At 41.7% G+C, this 20,872-nt stretch overlaps 1 protein-coding gene across 16 annotated transcripts in view; it reads left to right on the forward strand.

Annotated features, from left to right (window-relative positions):
- The first annotated feature begins 2,688 nt into the window (after positions 1–2,688).
- Positions 2,689–20,872, forward strand: part of RIPK1 (receptor interacting serine/threonine kinase 1) — a 40,008-nt gene continuing 21,824 nt past the window's right edge. The window contains exons 1-7 of one of the 16 annotated variants that reach the window (XM_070584976.1): positions 2,715–3,051; positions 7,016–7,103; positions 12,999–13,221; positions 14,052–14,208; positions 16,556–16,693; positions 18,218–18,446; positions 20,273–20,422. In XM_070584976.1, the coding sequence (XP_070441077.1) occupies positions 13,070–13,221; positions 14,052–14,208; positions 16,556–16,693; positions 18,218–18,446; positions 20,273–20,422 (826 nt within the window). In that variant the 5' untranslated portion in view covers positions 2,715–3,051; positions 7,016–7,103; positions 12,999–13,069. Of the gene's footprint in view, positions 3,052–3,167; positions 4,049–4,611; positions 4,692–7,015; positions 7,104–12,998; positions 13,239–14,051; positions 14,209–15,247; positions 15,366–16,555; positions 16,694–18,217; positions 18,447–20,272; positions 20,423–20,872 lie in introns of those variants that run through there. The other 15 variants (XM_070584987.1, XM_070584983.1, XM_070584975.1 and 12 more) reach the window with 15 other exon arrangements.

Raw genomic sequence — 20,872 nt, forward strand, 5'->3', positions numbered from 1 at the left:
CCACCCATGGTGGACAGGTTTCAGTAGAGCTTCCAGACTAAGACAGACTAGGAGGAAGGGCATGGCCACCTCGTTCTGAAAAAACTGGCCATGAAAACCCGTGAATAGCAGTGAAGCTGATAGAGTGCCAGAAGGTGAGAGGATGGCGCAGAAAGATCAGGCAGGGCTCTGCTTTGCTGTCCACAGGGTCATTAGGAGTTGGGATAAAGGCATAACAACAAACAACCCCAAAGATGCTTTTGCTCCCACTATACCACTAAAACTTACATTTTCATGGTCATTGACAATTTCCATGTTAACCAAACCCAACGGTGCATTCTCAGTCCACATCTTACTTGATACATTTGCAGCATTTGGCACAACTGATCAGTCTCTTAAGGTTCCCCTCCACCCTGACCTGTTTTCCCCATTTCCCTGGTGGCTTCTCTTCAACTCATCAACTTCCAAACATTGGAGGCCCTCAGGGTCATTCCTCAGACCTCTTTTCCTCTCTGTCTTCATTCCCTCCCTTGATGATCTTGCCTCATAACTTTAGATACCATCCACATGTTGATGACTTCCTAATTTGTATTTCTAACCTGGACTTCTTCCTTGAACTGCAAACTCATATATCCACCTACCCACCTGACATCTCCAACTGGATGTTTAAAAGACACCTTAAATTAACATGTTCAAAAAGAACTCCTGACATTTCCATAAACTTGTTGTTCTCACTATTCTTTCCCATGTCAGTATACAGCAACTTCATCCTTCAAGTTATGCTCAGGACAAAAACCTTCCAGTTATCTCATTTCTCACACCTTGTTTCTAACATAATAGTTTACACATTTATTTTTTTTCATTTTTTTACCTCCCCACTAGAATGTAAGCTCCACAAGGGTAGAGGTTTTTGTCTGATTTATTCACAACTGAGTCGTTAGTGCCTAAAACAGGTGCTTTGTATATATTTATTGAATCACTTGTTTCTACCACCAGATACTCTTGTATCTAGTACCTGTTTGGCAAGCCAAGAAATGTTTGTTGAACGAATAGGTACCCCTTTCGTCTTTTAAGTACATGTTTATCTTTTTAAAATAATAACCTTTGTTTTTTAGAGCAGCTTTTGTTGCACAGCAAAACTGAGTGGAAAGAACAGAGTTCCTACACAGTCTGTCCCCTGTCCCAACACACAGCTTTCCCATCATCAACTCCCTACACCAGTGTGGTACATTTGTTACAATCAACCAACCGACACTGATACAACGTTATCAACAAAAGGCCATAGTTTACATTAGGTTTCACTCTCTGTGTTGCACATTTACCGGTTTTGACAAACATATAATGTATCCACATCATAGTATCACACGGAATAGTTTCACTGCCCTACAAATCCCCTTTGCTCCACTTAGTCACCCATCCCTGCAACCCTGACAACCACTGACTTTTTTCACTGTCTTCAAAATTTTACCTTCTCCAGAATGGCAGATAGTTGGAATCATGCATTATATGGTTTTTTTCAAATTGGCTTCTTTCACTTAGAAATAAGCATTTAAATCTCCTCCACGTCTTTTTGTGGCTTCACAGCTCACTTTTTAGTGCTGAATGATACTCCATTGTCTGGACAGATCACAGTGTTTTTGTCCATTCACCTACTGAAAGACACCTTGGCTGCCTTCAAAGTTTGGCAATTACGAATAAAGGTGCTATAAACATTCATTTGCAGGTTTTTGTGTGGACATAAGCTTTCGACTCACTTGGGTAAATACCAAGGCATCTGACTGCTGGATCGATAGTAAGACCATTTTTAGCTTTTTAAGAAACTGCCAAACATTCTTCCAAAGTACTGTACCATTTTACATTCATGCCAACAATGAATGAGAATTCCTATTGTTCCACATCTTCACCAACATCTGGTGTTGTCAGTGTTTCAGATTTTAGCCATTCTAATAGGCATGTAGTGGTATCTCAGTGTTTTTCAAATTTGCAATTCCCTAATGACCTATGATGTTGAGCAGCTTTTCACATGCTTGCCATCTGTATCATGAGGCGTCTGTTCAGATCTTTTGCCCACTTTCTAATTGGGTCATTCATTTTCTTATTGTTGAGTTTTAAGAGTTCTTAACTGTATTTTGGGTAACAGTCCTTTATCAGATACGTCTTTTGCAAATATTTACTCCCAGTTTGTGGCTTCTCATTTTCTTGATGTATACATCTTTTTACACTATGCAACCATGCTGAGCATATAATTTGCTTTCAATATAACACTACAGCAAGCATTTCCCATTTTGCCTGAGACTGCCCAATCACCATTTGAAGGGGCTGCAAAGTAAATACCACATCTCTTCCTCCGCAGCCCCGCAGACTAGATGTTATTATCCCCACTTTACAGGTGAACGGAGGTGAGAACGGTAATTTGCCTGAGGTTCCAGCGGGGTCCACAGCGAGCTCGCATTCCCCTGGGTAATTCACCCAGCGTGTTCCCCGGGGCCAAGCTGCCTCTCCCCCCGCGGAGGTTCCTACGACCAGGTGACATTTCCTCTTTTCTTCGGGCCTCCCACTTCGCTTTAAACCAAGGTGAAGCCGCGATCCCTAGGCTGACAGATCACTGGGTTTCTAAAACGGGGTCCCAGGCCCGGCTGGCGGGGGCGGGCGCTCGCGCGGTCCTTCTCCTCCTCCTTCTCCTCCTCCCGGGCAGGGCAGGGGCGGGGCGAGCAGTCCACGCCCTCCCGCCGGCCGGGCTCAGTAGCTCGGGGAGAAACGGCGCGGGCCGGACGCGGGCTCCCGACGCGGCGGTCCCTGTGGGCCCACCCCCCGAGGCGCGCCGACGCGACGACCCCGGAGGGAGCGAGCGCGGGCTGCGGCTGGACGCGCCGGACGCAGGCCACGGAGCCACGCGCGGTGAACGCAGCCGGACGGCCACTCTGCGGCCCGGTCTCCCGAGCCCGCGAGCTCCGGCTCCAGGGACCCCCTCTCCGGCTCGGGCGTGCTGCCGCGGCGGCGGGACCCGCCCTGCCCCTGCCGCCGCCGCTTCTCGGCTCGCGGGGCCTGAGGAAGTTCGCCTCGGAAACGAAAGTAAGTCGCGCTCGGGTGCGTCTGCGCGGCGGCGGCGGCCGCGGCGGCCGGGTCCGCCGTTCCGCCTTCCGGGCGGGGCGGGGCTTCCTGGCGCGGCGTGCGGGCGGTGGAGGGCCGTGGCGCGCCCGGAAGTCGGGCGGGGAGCGCTCCGGCTGTGCTCCCGGAAGTCGGGCTGTGAGTGGCCCGTGCGGTGGTGGGCGGCGCCCAGGGCGCTCCCGGCAGTTGGCTGGGGGTGGCCCCGGCCTTCCGGGGAGTCGGGCCCGGGGCCGCTGGCTGTCCCAGCCCCGGCCTGGCTGCTTCTCTGAGGTTTAGGTGTAAATCCGTACAATGGCAGACGCCTGCCCTCGCTCCACGATAACGGTGTGAGTTTGGAACCTCGTTTTGGTGGTGGTGTTTGGGTAGAGATGGTGGGCAGTGTCGTTGAGATGCAGTAGTGGATGCTCCTGCCGTAATAGCGTTGGGTATCTACAGAGAGCTATCTTCTCTTGGCTGGGACTTCTTACCAGCCCTTTGAAAGGCCCTTTTACTGCTGCACTTGGGGCCGCAGCGGGTTGCAAAGACAATCAAAAGCTTTTCCGCATAATCCTGGACGTGGGCTGGCAAATGGGAAAGAAGGGCCAACAGCCACAGCGACAAAAGGGATGAACGTCGTAAGTATAGGCGGCTTCTCCGGTGGTTAGTGGCATTTGCTTTTATGAAGTGCTGCAGATTCTCTTCAGGGTTATGAAGAAGATAAGCTACATCCTCCTCCTAAGCATTTGACAAAACCCCACAAAGAGTCGCAGGGGTTCTTCGTTTCTTTGTGTCTTCCTGATCATTTGGCCCTTTGCGCAGAGCTCGTGTTTATCTTGGACAGAGTCTGAGGCTGTTTGACTTGCAAAAGTCCTTTGGTCTTTAGACCACTTTTAATTCTTCACTGATTTACACTGGAGGAAATCAAGGCACAGAGTGAACCTTGGAATGTAGAGTGATTTCATCTCCATTTTGTAACCACCAGGTAGGTAGAAGAGTAGAGAGGAAATTGTGGTCAATGAGAAATGTGGAAACCTGCAGCTCATCTAAACACAAAAAGGAAAGATTAAGCTTACTTAAAATAAAATTTGGGGTGTATCATCATTAGTATTACTGGTAAAACAGCAATAATGATTAACTATAATTTTCATTTTCCTTTCTGCACTATATTGAGCACCAGCGATATGTTGTACTTTCAGGATTGTGAATATTAATGAGAATTAATAAAAATTCCCAAAATATCAACTTCCAAAGTGGCAAACTATTATGTAGTGCTTATTAATCCATAACATTAATACCACCAATGTAATCTGAAAATTTGGAAAAAATAGCATGATGTGCATTGGATATTGTACTCTGGCAAAAATGATTGTTTTAACCTGTAGAATATTGATTTTGAACAGTATATTTGAGTATGTTTTAAAAATTTAGTCTGTACGTTCCCTGTGTTTCTGACCATAGCATACTCATTTAATGTAGGCAAGCAAGGCTGTAAGATTAGGTCTTTGCATCTGATTTTAACCCAGACATTTATTGTTTGCTAACTAGAGAAGTAGCACGTGTTAGTGAATTGATAGTGGAAGTCTGAGTGAAGAGGCAAGGGTTCGATTCCAGATCTACCACTTCAGGTGAATCATTTAAATTCTAATTTTTTTTTCTTTATTTGTAAATTGGAATGATGAAAATAAAACTTACCTCTCGGAGTCATCCTGGGCTAATGTACATGATAGTGCATGGTTAAACGCTTTGAGTCTTGTCTCTTGCTCATCATTTGGCTCTTGCTTGCTCAGACCTCTTATTTATCTGGGGCAAAGCATCAAGCTGTTTTAATCAGAGATTCTTAGAGAAGTCTGTGTTGGATACCTGAGTAAAATGAGAATTCTATTAGCAGGTAAGACAGTGATAGGTAGGCAACCAACATTTTCTGTCAGACTCATTATGTGTGGTCATCATTAGAAAATTGAAAAAATAGTCCTCTACCGCTGAAAGGTAAATATGGATACCTTTTAAAAAACGTTTCTATTGAAGTATAACACAGAGAAAAGTGCGCAGATCATAGCTGTCCAGCTCTATGACGTATCACAAAGTGAACATTATCCAGGTGAAGAAATAGACCCGTTGCCGCCACTCCTGAAACCTCCTGTGCCTCCTCTCGTTCCCCACCTCCAGCCACTGTCCTGGCTGTTAGTATCAGAAGTTCATTCTGTCCAGTTTTTTGGTATTAATTATTATTTGTTTCTATTTTTCCTCAGTTTTATTGAGGTATAATTGATAAAATTGAATGTAGATATAAATATTTTGATATATAGACTTACCTACCTTAGAAAGTAATATGTGAATTTTTTGGGAATTTTCAGTTAATTTCAGTGGAAAAATTTGCTTCTCTGAGTCCCTGAATTAATACCCACTTATGCAAAAACGTTAAGAAATCCATTAAAAGGGATACAATTACATTTTTAGTTGAAATTAGTTATCATAATATGATATAAAAGGCAAGTGTGCCTTCGTTAATTACTCATTAAAACATGGCTTTGTGGTGTGCTCATCTGCCTGCCTTTGTTCAGTGTGTTAGTGACTCTTGGGTGTCTAAACCTCTCACAAGGCCTTCCTATTTAGTGCTTATGAAGTTGAATTGTTGATTGGTAAAAAGTGGGAAAAAACAGTAAAAACAAAAGAAATCATTGGAAACCATGCAAAAGATGCATAAGATTAAGATCAGAGTAAACCAGGAAACTGCATGACTGTAAGGAGAACTGACTTGGGTCAGGAACCAGCCTCACAAGGTGCTGTGGAGCCGCCTGGAGGCCCCTTCCCCGGGCGCCGTCATGCTTGCTGGAGGCACTGCACATCCTGGCCGGTCTTGGCAGATTTGAGAAGACAAGGCCTGGGCTGAAGGAGAGATGCCAAATGGAACTCCTCCTCAAGCTTTTGAAATCCTATACCCAAGTGGACAGGCAGAGTTATAATTTCTTCCTGTTTCTTCACTCTGTGAGCATTTTTTTATGTTATTAAACATTCATATTCAGCATTTTTAAAAACTGATAGATATATTTCAGAGTATGAATGAGCAATAACTTATTCTCTCCTCTATATTTGTAAATTGTTTTATATGCTTTTGCTGTTATATGTGATGTTACTAGGAACATCCTTGTACATAATCTTTATCAGCATCTTAGATTTGATTCCTAAGAATAAAGAACTATTCGTGAAGGGATTATTCTGTTTAAAAAATAATTTTTATTATAAATGTAATTCACATTTATTGTAGAAAATTTAGAAAATGTAATAAAAGTGTAAAGAAGAAAGTAAAAATCACTCTATCATCCAGATATAATCCTTACTAACATTTTGGTGTCTTTCATTATGTCTGTTTCTCTGTACATACATCTATATGTATACCTAGCCAACTGTCTGTGTGTGTGTGTGTGTGTGTGTGTGTGGATATATGTATCTTATTTTTACAGACTATGATTTTGAATGGCTATATAATATTCCATCTTATGAATGTCCTGTAATTCATTTAACTATATCCTTTATTTTTGGACAATTAAATAGTCCTTTTTGAAAATTTGTTATTTTTAAGATTTTACTTTTCCTTTTTTCTCCGCAAAGCCCCCTGGTACATAGTTGTATATTTTTAGTTGTGGTTCCTTCTAGTTGTGGCACGTGGGACACCGCCTCAGCATGGCTTGATGAGTGGTGCCATGTCCGCACCCAGGATCTGAACCGGCACAACCCTGGGCCGCTGAAGCAAAGTGTGTGAACTTAACCACTTGGCCACAGGGCCGGCCCCTAAATAGTCCTTTTTTAAAAATATATATCTGTTTAATGCTCAACCACCGTATGTCAGTTTCTCTTCTATGCACTGTAGACAGTGTGCAAGATAGTTTTCTGCCTTCTGTGAGCATAATTAGAAATAATTCTCAAATTATAGCTGTCTTCCCTGTTTCAGGGGAGAAGTACAGGGTGCTGTGAAAATGTCTAATGGGAAGACTTAGGATGGAAGACTGAAGAAATGACTTCTTGCTGAGCCCTGGAAGGTGAGCGGCATCTAGCCAGGAGAAGAATGTGCCCTAAGAGGGTTGCCAGGAAGAGTGGGACGTATTACTCTGTCTCCCTCCGTCCTCCTGTTCCCACAGGGATTGGTCAGTAGACAGTTGCAGAGCAGAGTGACCCCAGCTATGCATTGGCATTCTCAAAGCCCGGTGAAACGGGGTAAATGTGGGCAGCTGGGCCAACCGTAGCAAGAATCAAAAAGCAGGAAATAAATGTGTTTTTCACATACTTTTTTCTCATATAATACTTACCAGTCCAGTGAAGCAGTCATTATTATTTCCTTTTGCAAATGAGGTAATTGAGGCTTATGTAAGTTGCCCATGTCACAGGGCTAATAAATTGCAGAGCTGGAGTTCATGCTCACATGAGAAAGGCCTGTGCTTTTCCCACCATTATTATGGCTTCCACTACCTCACCTTCAGTGTCTGCCTCACCCCTCTCTCCTCAGTCTTTATGCCCTTTATCTGGGCAGCTCCCCTCACCTCCTCTGTCTGCCCCACAGACATGCTGCTTTCTAGAGGGTACTTCCTCTTGTTTGGCAATGTCTCGTATCACAGGAAGATGGTCCATAATATTGTCTACACTGCTGATATGTGAGTTTTGTCGGAGTGCCAGGTGCTCACAGTCTTTGTACAAGGTGTAGAAGGTTGGTTACCTGAGCCAGACTGCAGCAGGCCGCTGCACGAGATTGCTGTCAGCCTAGGCATTTGCAGAAACCCCTCCAGGTACTTTTTTTAACCCCCCCCCAACCTTTTATTATGAACAGTTTCAAAGTGCAAATTAAAAAGATTTTACACCCACAGCTAACATCATAGTGGTGAAAAGCTAAAGCTTTCCCTCTAAGATCAGGAACAAGACAAGGATGCGCACTCCGGCCACTTTTATTCAAGGTAGTATTAAAAATCCTAGCCAGAGCACTTAGGCAAGAAAAAGAAATAAAAGGCATCTAAATTGGAAAGGAAGAAGTTAAACTTACTGTTTGCATAAGATATGATATTATATGTAGAAAACCCTAAAGACTTCATCAAAGGACTATTAGAACTAATAAACCAATTCAGTAACATTACAAGATACAAAATCAATACACAAAAATCTCTTGCATTCCTGTACACTAATAACGAACTATCATAAAGAGGAATTAAGAAAACAATCCCATTTGCAATTGTGTTGAAAAGAATAAAATACCTAGAAATAAATCTAACTAAGGTGAAAGACCTTTATACTGAGAACTACACGATATTAAGGAAAGAAATTGAAGACAACGCAAATAAATGGAAAGATATTTTGTGCTCACAGATTGGAAAAATTAATATTGTTAAAATGTCCATACTAGCCAAAGCAATCAACAGATTCAAAGCAATCCCCATACAAATTGCAATGGCATTTTTCACAGAAATAGAACAAATGGTGCTAAAATTTGTGTGGAACCACAAAAGACCCCGAACCACCATAGCAATCTTGAGAAAGATGAACAAAGCTCAAGGCATCACGCTCCCTGGTTTCAAACTCTGTTACAAAGCTATGGCAATTAAAACAGTATGATATTGGCATAAAAACAGATCAATGGAACAGAATAGAGAGCCCAGAAATAAAGCCATACATATATGGCCAATTAATTTATGACAAAAGAGCCAAGAATATGCAATGGGGAAAGGACAGTCTCTTCGATAAAATGGTAATGGGAAAATTGGATAGTCACGTGCAAAAGAATGAAACTGGACCCCTATCTTACACCGTACACAAAAATTACTCAAAATGAGTTAGAGTTGAACATAAGACCTGAAAACCATAAAACTCCTAGAAAGAAACAGGCGGTAAACTTGACATAGATCTTGCCTATGATTTTTTGAATCTGACACCAAAAGTAAAAGCAAGAAAAGCAAAAATAAGTGGGACTATGTCAAACTAAAAAGCTTCTGCACAGCAAAGGAAATCATCAGCGAAATAAAAAGGCAACCTATTGAATGGGAGAAAATATTTGCAAATCATATATCTGATAGGGGATTAATATCCAAAATAGATAAAGAACCCATACAGAGGCTGGCCCCATGGCCGAGTGGTTAAGTTTGCACACTCCACTTCAGCTGCCCAGGGTTTCTCCAGGTCAGATCCTGGGCGCGGACATGGCACTGCTCATCAAGCCATGATGAGGTGGTGGCCCAGATGGCAGAGCCAGAAGGGCCTGCAACTAGAAAATCCAACTGTGTACCGGGGGGCTTTGGGGAGAAGGAAAAGAAGAAGATTGGCAACAGATGTTAGCTTAGGTGTCAATCCTTAAAAAAAGAATCATACAACTCAACATCAAAAAAACGGATGCTCAGATTAAAAAATAGGCAGAAGATCTGAGTAGACATTTTTCCAAAGAAGACATACAGATGGACAGCAGGTACGTGAAAAGGTGCTCAACATCACTAATTGTCAGGGAAATTCAAATCAACACCACAATGAGATATCACCTCATACCTGTCAGAATGGCTATTATCAAAAAGACAAGAAATAATGAGTGTTGGGGAGGATGTGGAGAAAAGGGGACCCTTGTGCACTGTTGGTGTGACCAAATTGTTGCAGCCACTATGGAAAACAGTATGCAGGTTCCTCAAAAAATTAAAAATAGAACTACCATATGATGCAGCAATGCCACTTCTGGATATTTATCTGAAGAAAATTAAAACACTAGCTGGAAAAGATATATGCACCCCATGTTCACTGCAGCACTATTTGTAGTAGCCAAGATATGGAGACAACCTAAGTGTCCATCGGTGGATGAATGAATAAAGAAAATGTGGTATATATACACCATAGAGTATTATTCAGCTGTAAAACAGAATGAAATCTTGGCATTTGTGACAACCAGGATGGACCTCGAGGGCATTGTGCTAAGTGAAATAAGTCAGAGAGAGAAAGACAAATACTGTATGATCTCTCTTATATGTGGAAAGAAAGAAACAAACAAAGAAACAAGCTCAGATACAGAGAACAGAAGACTAATGGTGGTTGCCAGCAGTGGGGTTGGGGGGAGTGCGTCAAAAGGTAAAAAAAATTAAAAAATCAAGAGCTACAAAATGTGATGTGGTATCCTGGATTGGATCCTGTAATAGAAAAATGACGTTAGTAGAAAAACTAGTGAAATCAAAATAAACTAGGGAGTTTACTTATTAGTAATGTACCAATGTTGGTTTCTTAGTTTTGACAAATGTACTATTAGGAGAAACTGGGTGAGGGGTAGAGGGGAAAATAAATAAAAATGTAGAAACAAAATTTAAAATAAAAATAAAAGATTTTCCAGTGAACTGTCATATATCCACCGTCTGTATTATTTTATACTGCTTGCTTTATCATATAACTGTCCATCTGCTTATCCCTCTCTCTCTCCACCAGTCTGTCTGCAAAGAAAACTGCAGATATCAGTATGCTTCCCCCTAAATATTTCAGCATGCATACTGCTAACTAGAGTTCAATACGTTTACGGATTTTTCTTTTGATGTGAAATTAACCTGCAATTCTTAAGAGTACATTTGCTGAATATTGGCAAATGCTTCTGCCTGTGTAACCCTGACCTCCACTGAGATGCCAGAGCATCACCATCACTGCAGAAAGTTCCCTCAGGCCCCATCCCACTCAGTTGTCACCTTGTCCCTGGGCAACAACTGTTTCTTTTCCAACATAGATTGGTTTGTCTGTTCCAGAACTTCACATCAATGGAGTGAGACAGAGTGTATTCTTTTGTATAAGGCTTCTTTTACTCAGCATGATGTTTTTGCAGCTCACTCACGTTGTCATGTCGCTTTTTATTGCTGAGTAGTATTCCATTGTATGACTATACCACAGTTTTCTTTTCTCATTCTCCTATTGCTGGATAACTGTTTCCAGTTTGGGACTATCATGAATAAAGCTGCTATGAACAGTGCTCAAGTCTTTGGGATATATATTTTCATTTCTCTTGGGATTGGAATTGCTTAGTCATAGTGTAGATGTGTGTGTAGTTTTATAAGAAACTGCCAGACCTTTCACATAGTGGTTGTACCATTTTATACTCCCACCAACAGTGTATGAGAATTCCAGTTGCTTCATATCTTTGCCAGTGTTTGATGGTATCAGCCTTTTTAATTTTGGATATTCTGGTGGGTGTGTAGTGCTATCTCCTTGTGGTCCACCTTGGATTTTTATTCTTCATTTCAGTTTGGGGAAAATGAATGAATGCAAGAAAAGAAGGGAAGAAGGATGAGGCAAATAGTTCTGTTTTGTGATTGTGTACATTGTATACTTCATAGTACTAATACACACATTCTCCAAATTCTCATCCTTTTTATATCTTCCTATTCTTTTTGCATAGTGCATTATTAAGTTTTTCCAGTTCCTTCTTTTGTTCATAATTATTTTAAACCTGTTATTTTTTAAGAATATTCAGTTATTTAATTCCCTGAAGTTCTTTGGTGCCTAATGCTGCTTTTTGTTGTATTTGCTGGATCTGGCTCATGGTGAACTTTTTCTTTTGTGTTAATATAATTTTGGAAAGGGAGCTCATGTTAAGAGGCTCCATTTGCGAGAATCTTGTCTGGTCTGGCTTGAAGGTATTTTGTTTACTTTAGCCTTACAACACAGGGATGTCATCAGCCTGTGACCACTTTCTATATAAAAGTTATCAGCTTAGGGGATCCTGGCCCTAAGAGGAGTGTAAATTCAAAACCCAAATCTATTTGAAGACAGGCGCAAGCTGATGAAGTCACATGAAAACTTCTTTTTATACCTCGTGCCCAGTCTAAGACAAACAAGTTCCTTTGCTAGTGGACTGCTTTTTTTCTAGTCCATCCTTTCATTGAAGGGTAGCACGCTGAGGAGTGCCATGTTAAGGGGGGAGTCTTTGTGCCAACCCTCTTTTCTTGCATGCCCTGACCTCAACTCCTGTCCTTGGCTGGGTTTTAAACCCTGACCTTTGGATGTCAAGGTTGGCAGTGCCCCACAGGGCCACTGTCTTAATCAGTTTGGCTGCTCTAACAAGTTAAATAGACTGAGTGGCTTAAACATTGGACATTTATTTCTCATAATCTGGAGACTGGAAGTCCAGGATCAGGGTGCCAGCAGATCCAGTGTCTGTTGAGAGCCCGCTTCCTGGTTTGCAGATGGCCATTCTCTCGTTGTATCCTCAGATAGTGGAAAGAGAGAGAGAAAGCAAGTTCTCTCATGTCTTTTATAACTAATCTCATTTCCCAGGCCTCTACCTTCATTACCTAATTACCTCCAAAAGGCCCCACCTCCTAATATCACATTGGAGTTAGAGCTTCCACCTATGAATTTTGGGGTGGACACAAACATTCAGTCCATAGCAGCCACCATGTGGGCCAGTGCCGTTTGTTTCAGTCTCTGGAGTTATTTTCCTTTGTACTGAGCCTAGGTATGTGTTTGAATGGATGTTTGCATTATGTTGTCCGACATATCCAGTCATGGGCCATACAACGACGTTTTGGTCAACGATGGACTGCATATACAACAGTGGTCCCAGAAGATTAGTCCCACATAGCCCAGGTGTGTAGTAGGCTATACCATCTAGGTTTGTGGAAGTGCACTCTGTGATGTTCACACGACGCTGCCTAATGACGCGTTTCTCAGAACATATCGTTGGGTGACGCATGACTGTATAGGTCATTTGTAGCAAGAGAGTTTTTAAAATTTTCTTGTTGTTAATGTTGCCAGAAATGAAAGTCTAAGGAATAAAAGTTGTGGTGTTCTGTGATTCTTGGAAATATGAAAAACAGTTCATCTTACAGACTGTAAATCTATCCTCAAAAAATAAAGGCGCGCTAAGCTTGTGGTGAAACTTTCCATAAGTTTTTGAATGATGACCTTTTTTGCACTGAGATGTCCTCTTCTTTTCTTTACAGGGCACAGCTCCGAGGGAAAAGAAAAAGTGGTGCATTTTTGGGCATTCTGAGTATTCAGAAGGAAACCAATCATGTCCTTGGATGACATTAAGATGAAATCTACCGACTTCCTGGAGCAGGAGTTTCTAGACAGCGGGGGCTTCGGAAAGGTGTCCTTGTGTTTGAACAGATCCCACGAACTCGTAATACTGAAAAAGGTCTACACAGGGCCCAAGCGCACCGAGTGAGTGGGGAGCAGAGGTGGGTGGAGCACATGATGGGTTGGCCGTGGGAAGCATTATCGCAGAGGTGTAGGCCGGGGCCACGGGTGAGAGCGCAGGCTTTAGGAGGAGACGGACCGTGGTGTAAGGGTCAGCACACAGGCTTCATGTCAAATAACCCTGCATGGTGGTTATTATGATCCCTACATCACTGATGAGGATTCTGAGGCTGGTTAGTGAAGAGCTCACAGCTGGTAAATAATGGGAGAGAAATGAAGGGAAAGAACTAGAGAAAGAGAAGGAGATAAAGAGTGATAAGGGAGGCAATGAAAAGAAAATGAGAGGGATCAATGAAGATAGACTTGTTTACTTTCTTTACATTTTTGGTGAGGACCAGCCCTAAGTATGGAAAAAAAAAAAAGGGTAGTTCATTAATTAGAAGCTCTGGGAACCCTCTCTTCAAAGCAATTGGTGGAGTTGTTTTACTTCTCTCTCTTCTTGCCAGAGTGGTTGCAGAGAGAGGCGGCAGTTTTTGATATACTGTCCAACACAATCCTTTTGTCAGGCTGTGTTTCATTGCTGTTGTTCATTTACTTTTCTTTCATTCGTTCATCGATTGAACATTTCTTGAACACTCCCTTCCAGTCACTGGGAAGGAGGACTATAAAGATCAACGAGAAACTGCTCTGCCTTCTATAGCTTGTGGTCCATGCCTAGAAGAGATGAGTACATGCACAAGTAATGACAGAAGCATGTGCGATGTGATGTGTCAAGGTGTGTCGTGCGTATTTTGGGGGCACAAAGCTAAAAGGGGCTAACACCGCCCGTCTTAATAGCACCTGTCCCTCCCCAGGTATGACGAGTCCCTCCTCGAGGAGGGCAGGATGATGCACAGGCTGAGACACGATCGGGTGGTGAAGCTCCTGGGCATCATCATAGAAGAAGGCAACTACGCGCTCGTGATGGAGTACATGACGAACGGCAACCTGATGCGTGTGCTGAAAGCTGAGGTAGAGAGGGCTTTGCTGTGCACCCTCCAGGCCCAGCAACTTGGGTGCTGGTTGTCTGTGTCGTTATTATCGTGGTATTCTTTTGTAGCTTGTTGGTATAAAATAATCCCTTTGTGAATTACTGTATATTTTGGATTTTCTGAAGTCAATCCCTCATTAAATCTTCCTTGACTTTTCTCTGCCCAGAAAGTGGTCTCACCTCCTCTCAATCCCTGCAGACAATTGTCTGTATCCCTTAGTTGGAGGGTCCCCTCTATGTCTTAGTATTGTAGTTGGCTTTTGTCAGCCACTCTGAGATCCACGAGATGGGCACTGTCTTCATAGAGCACATGGTCTGACCTGGGGTGTATCCGTAATGGATAACAATTAAATATTGATTGATTGATAGAAGGATGTACACTATAAGTGACTGTATGAGAAGATGGAATGTTAAAGATTGTACTTTGATATCGTTTAAGAAATTTATAGGTTAAGTATAGAATGTTAGAAGCAACAACACTGGATAGGTAAGACAGGAAAATAAAAATTGTTTACCAAAACCAAATAACTTTAAAGCATTTTTTAAAAGTTTATGTACCTATTAAGAGCAAGGCCTTGTGCTGGTTGCTCAGGGAGCAATAGTAAATATGACCCAGACAAGTCAAGGGGGCCAGATAAGTAAGTGAACGGTGTGGTGTAATGGTGTTTGATAGACATCCTCACGGTGTGCTGTGGGGACACAGAGGAGAGGCACTCACTCCAGCGTGGGATAGATAGGAAGGGATTCCAGAAGGAGGATGCTTGAGCCAAAGTGTGAAAGGCGAGTAGAGGTTTCGAAGCAGAGAATTATGAAATCAATGTTCCATGCAGAGAGATTGGCCGGTGCAAAGGAACGAGAGTATGCCAAATTTTAGAAACGGCAAGTAACTGGATTTAGCCAAAGCACAGACTGTGTGTGGGATTGGAGGGATATGACTGCCTTTATGGCAAATATTCCCCCTTTCCCCTTCTTCTCCTCAACCCAACTGCCTGAAGCTATGTCACTTCTTTTAAATCACAGACATCTCTCACAAGTACCTATGGGAAGGATAAAAGATGATCATTTATACACGTTGAATTGTAATTTGATCAGATTGCTCTTCTCCCCAAAACTAGATAAGATCAGCTGCATGAAGTAGGTAGGTATTTTGATTGGGAGGTGGTTATTTGGGACAAGAGGCATTCTGTGGGATCAGCCAAAGATGAGTGCACCAGTTGGGGCTCAGGAAAAAAGTCAGGAGGATGTAACAGAGAGAAGCAGAGAGAGGGATGAGAAGGGAATCCACTTTGCTTGATCAGAATTTTTTCCTAAGTCCAAAGGTATACCAAGGAAGAAGGGAAAGTTTTTTCTGCTATTTTTTGTACTATGGTAATCAGGCTATTAATACTGTAGTTCAGCTCCATTATGAGTTAAATATGGTTGAAGGGTTGACTTGGAAATCTAACTTCTGTCATTTAAATTTTTTTTCTGTTTTCAAACGATTAGCGTACATATAAATTTTTAGGAAACAGCCTGTTTGTAAACTAGGGACTACAGACACACACACATATACACACATATACACATATACACACATACACAGAAACAGCGAGAGAGGGAGAGTTTGTTGCTGGTTTTTCAATGTTAAGCAAAAGTATTGTTTAACCACTATACTAAAAACTGATATCATCTATATTAACATTGATGTTCACATAACTAGAATACAGTTGTAAGAGTGAACTGACACTCTACAAAAACCTGAAATATCTGATACTAAATCACCAAACAGATATGAAATTCACTCCAGCATTGTTTTAACACCATGTTATCTCATAGATTAATTCTTGCATATTTGTAATCAGTGTGAACACATTCCCTTATATTCTTTTTTCTCTTAGTTATTTCATACACACATTTCCATGAATATTATTCACATATTTAATATAGTAGCATGTCATATTAGTATACCATAGAGCATATTTGTGTTTTTTTGGATATTTATTTATCCATTCATTCAACAAACATTCCAGGCACCACGCTAGGTAGTAAGGATACATCCTAAATAATAATAATAACTATAGGGTTTTCTCAAGGAGCTTAATTTTATAGCATTTTTATATATTACAATATTGGTGTAGAAGTTTTATTTTTACTCTGACAAAACACAGCAGTAATACTCTTAGCACCTGGGATGAAATCTTTCTTAAAGAAAGGAGGCTTGTTTTACAGTGACTGCAGCATTGGAAGCAAACCCAGTGACGGTTTCCCCATTACTCTCTTGGATGAAACAGTTGCTTTGGCCTGGTTGATTGCCTTTTCATTTCATAGACCTCATATCACTTGTTTTAGATCAGTATCCCCCTTTCTGTGAAAGGAAGGATAATTATGGAGACCATTGAAGGAATGTGCTACTTACATGGTGAAGGTGTAATACACAAGGACCTCAAGCCTGAGAACATCCTCGTGGACGGCGATTTTCACATTAAGGTAAAACCACAGTCTAAAGATTCATCGAAAATTGGGGCAATTTTCGTTTTAATTCTCCACTGTACATCATTTTTGGACATGGTAGCTGGTCAGGAAGACATTCCTCATCTTATAACTGGTGGTGGTGCTGCTGAAAAGCTCTATCAGGGATTGAAAAGAAAGGTACAGACTTGATAGAGTTTATATTTTTTATTTATTCGTTTACTTTCACCTGCATTTTTTTTATCAGTTTCCTTTTGAAAACTCTCTTTTCATTGTGGTAAAGGGAAGAAGGGAAAGAGATTTTTCTTTTGTTCACTCAAGAGCCAGACTTAACTAGGCGGAGCATCATATCCCATTGGCTTTGGCAGCAGGAGTCCAAGCACAAGAATCTGAAAGGGGAAGTGGCGTTGGGGGGAAGAACTGAGGAAGTGCTTACGCAGGCGTCCTCTACAGAAGATTCTGCTTCTAAACTGCATTCTAGTCTTGGGCATTTTTATTTGTCTGTCTTTAAAGGAAGATTCTTTCTTTACATTAATCACTTCTCTCTTATCTTCTGGATTAGAGTCTGTGGATTTTAGATAATAAAATGCCAGAATTCATCCTCAAATGCTTGGATTCCTAGAGGCAAAAGTGAAACTGTCAGCTTTGGTTTCTTCTTAACTGTATTGTTTTGTAATTTTGCCCTGCCACCTCCCTCTTTGTTCTGTGTCTGACCTTAGTATTTTTCTCTCTGCTTTTTTGTCAGTTTTTCTCCTTCTTCCCATCCTGTCTTCTCTTAGGTTCAGGTTACCAACTCTAAACAAGTAGCACCACAGTCCTTATCCTCAACGTGTCTTTGGAATCCTTGGAAATTCGCATCCATGGGCTTCTGGACACCATTTGGAAAATAGAAGGTGCCGTACCTAGTCATCATCTGCTATACAAATCTGCTGAGAAGAAAATACCGTTTTTTTCCCTGGCTCAGAAATAATTGAGAAACTTATGCAGAGTAAATGAGGAATTAGAATAAACATGTTTTCTTGTTCATGTCAGAAAGGTCTTCCGCTTTTCCTCTCTTCCCCCTTGCCCCCAGCAAATTCCTTGGTTTTATTGCATAAGAGCTGAGATAGGGCTGGCCCAGTAGCATAGAGGTTAAGTTTGCATGCTGTGCTTTGGTGGCCCAGGGTTCGTGGGTTCAGATCCCAGATGTGGACCTACACACCGCTCATTGAGCCGTGCTATGGCGGTGTCCCACAGACAAACTGGAGGAAGATTGGCACAGATGTTAGCTCAGGGCCAATCTTCCTCACAAAAACAAAAACAAAAAACCTGAGATAACAGAATTTCACATGGACATTTTTTAGGGGAGATTTTCCAGATGGCTGGAGAAACACAAAGTTTCCATAAGTCTGTTCAGAAGTAGCTGTTTTAAACCTATCTAGTGCAACCATTTCTAGAAGATTCCCTGTACCTCATGTCTACTGGATAAGCCCAAAATTTAAAGCTAAATCTGATTTGCCTGTAGCCTTCACAGAACAATCCCATTGGTTTGGTCTCTTGTAGATAGCTGATCTTGGCGTTGCTTCCTTTAAGACGTGGAGTAAACTGACTAAGGAGGAACACAATGAGCAGCGGAAACTGAACAGTACCTCTAAGAAAAATGGTGGCACCCTCTGCTACATGGCCCCTGAGCATCTGAACGACGTCAACGCAAAGCCCTCAGAGAAGTCAGATGTGTATAGCTTTGCCATAGTGCTTTGGGCAATATTTGCAAATAAAGAGCCATATGAAAGTAAGACATTTGTAGAGGGGTGAGATTTGGGTATTAATCAAAATCGTTAAATGAAATAATGGTCTTCAATGAAATCGGTTAAGAGTTGTAGTTGATTGTGCATTTTATGTGTCTTACCTACCAGACTGTAAGTTCCACAAGGGCTGGGAGCACATCTGATTTGCTCACTGCTGTTTCCCCAGCATCTACACAGAGTGCCCGCAGCATAGCAGGTGCTCAGTAAGTTGTTTTGAAGGAATGAGTAATCTCATTTTAGGAATCAAGGATCACAGGACAAGTAGGAGTCATCCTACTTAGATAATGCGTCTAAGCTTGGGAAGTGCTGTAAATTCCAGGATTCTTCCTGGACAGGAAAGCTTGCTTGCTTTTGCTTATTAGGACTTAGCCTCTTATACTACAAGATATACACTTTATACTTACATACATTCACTTATTTTATTCAAGAATTACTTCTTTTTAGTACTTACTGTGGGTACTTTAATTGGAATTGAGAATATAAAGATGAGAAAGACATGGTTCGTGCAGGAGAGCAGATACACAAGTAGTCATTCTTCAGTTTGTTAAGTGCCTAAACTAATGGACATTTTCCTATCCATTCTTCTTAGGTGATTATCTGCTCCTGTGGTTTAATGATCACCTTTTTGTTGATGCCTTTCATCTCTTATCTCTAGCCCTGGCCTGGATATACACATACCTGTTGGTCAGATCTGTTACATGTACAGAGGAACCTCCAAAGTAACATTCTTCCAAACAACTTCATCTTCTAAATGCTCTCCCTGTAGCCCAGTCTGCTTTGCTCCTCTAATATGTTCAGAAAATAGCATCACCATCCATCTACCAAGTAATCTGACCAGAAACCTTAGTCATCCCAGACTCAGCCTTGCCCCTCATCTCCCACATCCAATCAGACATCAAAACCTATGACTTTAAGGTGTATGTATGATTCAACAAGATACGTCTTGAATCCATCCACTTCCCTCTATCCCCATTGGCCTCTATTTGGTTAAAACCCTCTGTATTTCTGCTTTCGGCTCCTCGTACAGTCCGCCACTCACACTGCAGCCAAACTGCATCCTAAAAGGCAAATATGACCATCTCACTTACCTGTTTAAAACTCTCCCAAGACTCCCTGTGGCCTTCAGGATAAAGTTCAAATTCCTTAGTATGGAATACGAGGCCCATTAAGGTCTGCCTTTTGCTTCTCTCTCTAGCCTTATTCCTCACCTCTCCTTCCGTAGTCAGTATGTACAATTATACGGAACTGCTTCTACCTTCTAGGATGCATCCTGATTTTTGGAACTTCCACTCTATTCATATCTTGCTTCCCTAGCCTGGAATCCTCCTCTCTGAGTCCTCCTTCCCCATTCTTTACCTGGATAACTCCTGCGTATTTTCCTGGACTCAACAAAGCCTTCTCTGACCTAGTGTTACCAGAACCACTTATAATTACTTCTTGAATAGCAATTACCACTCTCTATTTTAAGTCACTCCCATTAAACTGAGCTCCTTAACGGCAAGAGCTATACCATATTTGTCTCTGTATTAAAATCTGGAGAATGCCATTGGCTTTATCCACATAATCCATTTGTTCTAACAGGAGGCAGCTTTGTTGGGAGTTCTGTCTTTCATCTAAATTGTTGTTTGATTGTCTCTGCAATGGAACACACCAACTCCTGGTCACTGTGGCCATTTGCCCCTATCAGATGAGGCAGCTATACTAAAAGCATACCCTAGGCAGAGAGAGATAAGTGGCATTGTCTGAGTTCTGTCATCATGAGAGGAGCAGGACCTGAAAGTCTCAACTTAAACTCCTCTTTGCTTTATAGATGCTATCTGTGAGCAGCAGTTGATAATCTGCATTAAATCTGGGAACAGGCCGAACGTGGAGGACATCATTGAGTACTGCCCAAAGGAGATTATCAGCCTCATGAAGCATTGCTGGGAGGCAAATCCAGAAGTTCGGCCAACATTTGCTGGTAAGAGCATCTTTTACACCTGTGTAGGATACGTCCTACATTGCAATTTTCCCAGTAAGATTTTGCCTGGAACTGCTGTGAGTCTTCAGAAAACAGAGTTCCACTTTACTTATAATTTCAAACTGATTTTCTACATTTCAAACATTTTGTTCAATGAAAAGATCCCATTCCTCCCAAAAGCATGAAGGCATACAAGGCCTTCTTGTTTCGTTTTTTTCATAATTACCTTTTTTTATTGTGTTAAAATATAGGTAACATAATTTGCCATCTTAACCAATTTTAAGTTTACAGTTTAGTGGCATTATGTACATTCATGTTGCTGTGCAACTGTCACCACCATCCATCTCCAAAATCTTTTCATCTTCACAAACTGAAACTCTGTTCCCATTAAACGACAACTCCCCATTTCTCCCCCAAGCCCTGGCAACCACCATTCTGCTTTCTATCTCT

The sequence above is a fragment of the Equus przewalskii genome, chromosome 19 (genome assembly GCF_037783145.1).
Source record: "Equus przewalskii isolate Varuska chromosome 19, EquPr2, whole genome shotgun sequence".
Lineage (NCBI taxonomy): Eukaryota > Metazoa > Chordata > Mammalia > Perissodactyla > Equidae > Equus > Equus przewalskii.